Source organism: Lactuca sativa, chromosome 7 (assembly GCF_002870075.4).
Source record: "Lactuca sativa cultivar Salinas chromosome 7, Lsat_Salinas_v11, whole genome shotgun sequence".
In the NCBI taxonomy this organism is placed as follows: Eukaryota; Viridiplantae; Streptophyta; class Magnoliopsida; order Asterales; family Asteraceae; genus Lactuca; species Lactuca sativa.
Genome location: NC_056629.2, coordinates 46,896,795 through 46,903,182, shown reverse-complemented (window position 1 = coordinate 46,903,182; position 6,388 = coordinate 46,896,795). Strand labels below are relative to the sequence as shown.

The following is a 6,388-nucleotide window of genomic DNA, read 5'->3' as shown; positions in this document are numbered from 1 at the left end:
ACCCTTAAGTCAATTGACTGACCCACCCCTGGTCCAAGGTCAACTCCTTGGTCAAAGTTAACTTCTAGTTGACTGGACTCGCCGAGTCATGGCACAGACTCGTCGAGTCCTTCTCCTACTAACCCAGTCCTACTCACCAAGTCCCTCTTCCCACTCACTGAGTTACCCTTAACTCACTACTCGGGACTATAGAACCGACTCGCGATCCGACTCGCCGAGTCCAAGAACAACTCGCCGAGTCCCCACGAGTAGATCTCCTACTCGCTTCCAAATCCTAACCAGAGCATCCCTTAAGAGGATTTGGGGTTCTGGGACTATTGCTACACGTTAAATTGCTAATTCCGCATGTAGATACGAAGGGTTGGACCTTCAACACTTAAACCCCTCTTACTTAGTGACAGTTCATATGACTCGTCGAATTTGAAGAACCACTCGTCGAGTTCCAGGCAATCTTCATAGGACTCGCCGAGTTGTTCATCCAACTCGCCGAGTCTAAGACCATCTTCACAGAACTTGCCGAGTTCCACTTTGGGACTCGTTGAGTCCCTTCGACCCACTTCCCATACATACCAAATCTGCGACATGCAATGCTTCTAAACCATAGATCTATGCTCCTAGGGCATGCTTACCACGTAAAGTTGCAAAGTTTACGTGCATGCATGGCCTTATAAGCTTAAGAAGGAAAATCCAAGCTCTTTTAAGAGGTCATATACTCAATAGGGACCCCAATAACTCCAACCACAAAGACTTTATACTTCTAAGATGTCCATAAGGTCCCAATCTGAAGTCCTTTCAGAACATAGAGCATAAATACATGGATTTTAAGGTTTTAGGGCTTGAAAACCACTAATTTGGGACAAAAAGGGGATCTAATGAACTAGTGATCAAGGTAAGAACTTTTCTACCTGAATGGAAGCTTCCCACAGTGTAGATTCCGGATCTACCTCCCCTCCTTGTACACTTCAACCTCTTCCTTCTTCTTCTAAGCTCCAAACCTTCTTCACAAAGCCAAAATCACTCTCAAGAACAATATGGGGCTAGGGTTTCTTTCTACCGCTCTCTGGAAGTGTTAGAGACAAAGGAGGCCAAGTTAGAGCGTTTAAATAGGGTGCAAACACACGGATTAGGGTTTTTTCCCAGACATGGTCTACTCGCCGAGTCCGGGGACCGACTCGCCGAGTCCAAAGTTCAGAGTCTTATCCCGCTCCTACTCGGCGAGTTGGTCCTTCAACTCGCCGAGTCCAAGGCAAAAATGCACTATTTTAAAAATATTAATCACAAGGAGTACGTACCAGGAACCGGGTGTTACAGATCTACAACAATAAAATCCTTTGTTACAGTTTTTTCCTTTTCCTCCTTTTTTTCATCTACATAGTTTTTCGTGGGCATCAAGGTATTACTAGTTTAATATCTTAGACTTGGAATCATAGCTTAGGGCTCGTGAAGGCGTAGGGCGGCCAATTTGAGTGTCAGTTTCAAGAAAACTGTAGCCCTTTGCTGCGGGGCAGACGCAGCGGAAAATAGGTTCGGTTTAAGGGGGTGTTGATTGTGTTTGAGAGCAAGTTGAAGCATCTCAATAACAACCTTGGTTTCTCTTGATCGGGCTTGTTCTAAGGTAAAGAGAGACTAACCGGATGCGCGGAATAAGCGGACGGGAAGACGTCAAAGCAGGTGGTTTTGAATCGGTTCGTTTTTGCGGGTGATGGAAGACGGTAAAGGTGGTTGTGACATTGTCTTGTTGTTTGGTGGAAAAGTGCTCTCGGAACAAGCTTTATTAAAGAGGTCGGGGTGGTGAAAAGAGATAATAGGATGTTGATCGGTTTGTTCGTGATAAGGGCATATCGGCATAGGTGTGTGAATAGCGGGCGGGAAGGATCCGTCAAAGCAGGTAGCTTTGGATTCGGTTTGTTTGGCAGATTGAAAGAAAAAGGTGGAGCGGTTGACTTTGTTTTCTTAGTCGGAGGAGATGCCTCTTTGAAGAACGGTAATCAAAACAAAGGAAGAGATTGGAGAAACAACACAATGTTGACATTATGGCGGTAGAAGTTCAAATCAGATGGCTTTGGATCTGGCCAAGGAGAGGTCATGAATTCATGAAAAAAGTCTAGATGGTAATGAACATGTCCAACAGGATGTCATGGTATATGTTACATGTGTTGTTAACAATCAAATGGATTGAGAGAAGACTTTGGATGTGACCGAGGTGAAGGTCGGGTATCTATGAAAAATCGGGATGGTTCGGGAAGATAGTGATTCAACACTGTTGTGAACGAGAGGTATGACCAATCCGATTAAGGGGGGTGATTGTTGGGTTAATCGAATTTATGAGTGCATGAATATTTTCGAAAAACCATTTTTTATTTTAAGTATTTGATTTAGATTAGGAAGTTGTGTGCTTGCTTAACAAGTATTACGTATTGGTTTAGGTTACTGCTTTCATTAGTATAAATAAATACATGTATTCGTTAGTTTAGATAGAGATCTACAACAATAAAATCCTTTGTCACAGTTTTTTCCTGTTTCTCCTTTGTTTCGTCTACATAGTTTCTTTTGGACATCAAGGTATTACTAGTTTAATATCTTATATACATTATGTATACAGACCATAGCGATGACATGTCATTGTCATAAGTGACTTAGGCCATCCACAATGGAAGTTATATGAGAGTTTAATAGATTAAATATGAATATAATATAGAGAGAGTGTGGAGTTGAATGACCATTGAACGGTGCAATAGAATTATAATAAAAAATTTATGAATTTTTTAAGAATTAAATTGAATGTATATATTCTCTTTCCTACGCAACAATCCATATAATTTTTTATAAATTTAATCCATTAGAGATGGGCTTATAGGGTATTTATATCATGACTATAGATTGACTCACTCGTCGCCATAAGTCAACTTACAACAACTTGTTGCTGCTATACCTTAACTTATAGCCATAACTATGTCGTCGCTATATGTCAATCTATATCCTATAGCTATCTCCTATGACATGTACGCAGTCGTTATAGGTCCCCATACAATGACAACAGGTCGCTGGTATATATTTGATTATTATTTCTTTAATTTCATTAAAAGGATATATATATATATATATATATATATATATATATATATATATATATATATATATATATATATATATATATATATATATATATATATATATATATATATATATATATATATTCTTATTCTGCAGTGAGACCATTCTGGAATGGTGATGTTCGTTTTTTACGTTGTTGTTTGTTTTTTTAGCAGGAATAAGATTCCGTGATGGCAAATAGTAATCGAAAATAGAACGGAAATTAAAGGTCAACAACGTAATCATGCAAAATTGCAAATATCCATTCCCTACCATAAATAGACAGAGCTTCCCATTCATTTCTAAATTACAAATTACAACAATGGACGTCGATATCACATTCCTCCTCGTCGCATTCTCTCTCATACTTTCCTTCTACTTCATCCTCAACAAAAAACCCACTGCTTCCAAATCTCTAAACCTCCCACCAGGCCCACCAAAACTACCCATCATCGGAAACCTCCACCAGATGGCCGGAGCACTGCCGCAACATGCATTACGTGACTTGGCTAAGAAATACGGTCCCATCATGCACATGCAACTTGGCCAGGTCTCTGCCATCATCGTCTCATCACCTCGCTTAGCAAAAGACGTCTTCAAAACCAATGATCTCGCCCTCGCCAGCCGCCCCTACTCACTACTCGCTGATATTATGCTGTACGGGAGCTCCGACGTCGCTTTTGGCCCTTACGGTGATTACTGGCGACAGATGAAGAAGATCATCACAGTCGAACTTTTAAGTGCCAAAAAGGTTCGAACTTTCAGTGGTTTCAGGGAGCAAGAAGTCGATCATCTCATCGAGTTCATTCGATCGACCTGTGGAAAGCCTGTAATCTTACGTGACAAGGTAACGAAAATGATCAACAACATCGTATGCAAGTCGTCGTTTGGTGGTAACTGCAAACAACAAGATGTATTGCTCGAATTGGTGGAGGAGTTGGGGAGATTGGTGAGTGGGTTTTATGTTGCTGATCTGTTTCCTGAGTATGGGTTCCTTTCGGTCATTTCTGGATTGAAATCCAAGCTGATGAAGATTCACAAACGTCTTGATAAGATTTTTGATGATATTTTTGAGGAACGGAAAATTAAAAGACAAAGAAATGGAGAATCAGAAGGTGATCTTCTTGATGTTCTTTTCACTATCAAAGAGAGCGGTAGCCTACAGATCCCCATCACAGACAACAACATCAAGGCTGTTTTTGAGGTACGCTCGTTGTCTTTATTTTATTTTCATATTTCATGCACGCAACACATTCTATTTGAATACTTTACAATCTTCACTTGACAGTTTACTTTTTTATTTGACAAATTATATAAAAAATGTAACATATAAAAGATGATAATAACGAAATTAACCGAAAATATAATTCTTTAGTAATTATATTGGTCGAAATTTTGCTGATATGTTATTATATAGTGATATATGTATATATATATATATAAGATGGTATTCTATATTAGATCGAAGCTAAATTGGTGTACAATTACATAAATACATCATGCTTAATATAAACACATAAAATTAGCGTATATAAACAACACGGTTATCAATGTCTAGATATGCTAAAAAGGTTAACTCTTACGTGATGAACTGATGGAAAAAGTTAACAGTTTTTAGAGACTTCGAGATTTTATCTTTTCAAACTTAATTAAAAGGGCAAACATTTAGGGAATTTGTCTATGCTTTAGTGAGATGTCTTTAACTATGTAGAACTCATGGTTGATGCATGTGTTCAAATAGTTTTTATTTATAAATGATGAAAAAAATTAACATAACTACATAAGTAACATGAAAGAATCAAACTAAGAAAGCCACAATCTTGTTTTATATTATGAATATGGAGCACTTGTTGACTTTCTAACCATTTCCTAACAACACAGAATATATTTGTTGGAGGCACTGATACAAGTGCTATGACAATCGAATGGGCAATGACAGAATTGATGAGAAACCCCAATGTGATGGAGAAGGCACAAAAAGAAGTGAGAGAAACATTTAAGGGAAAGAAGAAAATTAGTGAAATCGAGTTAGCAGATTTGGTTTACCTTAAATGCGTAATCAAAGAAACTCTAAGGCTTCACCCTCCTCTACCTTTGTTGCTTCCAAGAGAATGTAGAGAGCATTGTCAAATCGATGGTTATGATATACCAGTGAAAATGAAAGTGATTGTCAATGCTTTTGCATGCGCAGTTGATCCTGAATACTGGGATGATGCAGAAAGTTTCAAACCAGAGAGATTTGAAATGTCTTGTATTGATTTCATGGGAACAAACTTTGAGTTTGTTCCATTTGGATCAGGGAGGAGAATGTGCCCTGGGATTAATTTTGGTTTGACTTCTATAGAGTCTGCTCTTGCTCAAATGCTATACTATTTCAACTGGAAACTTCCTTCTGAAATAATCCCTAAAGATATTGATATGACAGAAAAAGATGGAGGTGTTGCAATAAAGAAAGTTCCGTTGATGGTAACGCCAAATCTATATTCTCCGTTTTAACAAGAACTTGAGAAAAAATTAAGACAAAAAGTTGTTGAGCGATATAAGTACTGTTGGAGTTAATTCAGAATAAAGAGCAAAGGGCGTTTAGGAAACTTTCCTTATTTTAGCATTAGTCTTTATCTGTTCCTCTGTAGTGGAATTAGACTAGGTATCAAATTTTATTTAGTATAGATAGGAGTAAGCACGTTGATGTTTTCATTTAGTTTTTGGTTATGAAAGTAATAAAACTTAGTTAGCAAGTTTATATTTTACTTATCATTCCCTTGTTGTTCTTCTTCTTTTCCTGTCTATGCTTCTTCTTTTGTCCCTATGTTATATAGATTCCTTGTGCCCAAAGGCATAAACAGAACCTGCAAGTTTACACTTGGTATTACAACCTTCCTTGAAAAACCTTCATCAAACCCATGGAATGTCAGAAAATACATTGTCCAATGTTGTCCATAAACAATTATGTTGCTTGGGCCATCAAGATAATGGTGTTTATGCAAGATCAAAATGTATTGGACTTCATGGAGCCAAGAATCCCTAAAACTAAATAAGGTCATCTCCAATGCAAATGAGTTCAATGAATTCACACAGATACATTCTATTTACAATACAATTTTACTTATTAAACTCTATTTACAATACAATTTTACTTATTAAACTCTACACCCCATTAAATTCCATACAAGTTAATGGATTGTCACATCATTTATCATTTTTTTTTATGTATTGTTATTTTGTAAATAATTAATTAGCATTAAATTAAGAATTTAAAAATAACATTAATTAAAAATAAAAAATTTGAAACAAA

General features: G+C 37.3%; 1 protein-coding gene across 1 annotated transcript; it reads left to right on the top strand.

Moving 5' to 3' along the window:
* Positions 1–3,241: 3,241 nt before the first annotated feature.
* LOC111890728 (cytochrome P450 Tp9025) lies at positions 3,242–5,843 on the top strand. Its single transcript, XM_023886816.3, has 2 exons — positions 3,242–4,297; positions 4,975–5,843. The coding sequence occupies exons 1-2, from the start codon at positions 3,338–3,340 to the stop codon at positions 5,587–5,589; spliced, it is 1,575 nt and encodes a 524-aa protein (XP_023742584.1). The 5' UTR covers positions 3,242–3,337; the 3' UTR covers positions 5,590–5,843.
* The last annotated feature ends 545 nt before the right edge of the window (positions 5,844–6,388 follow it).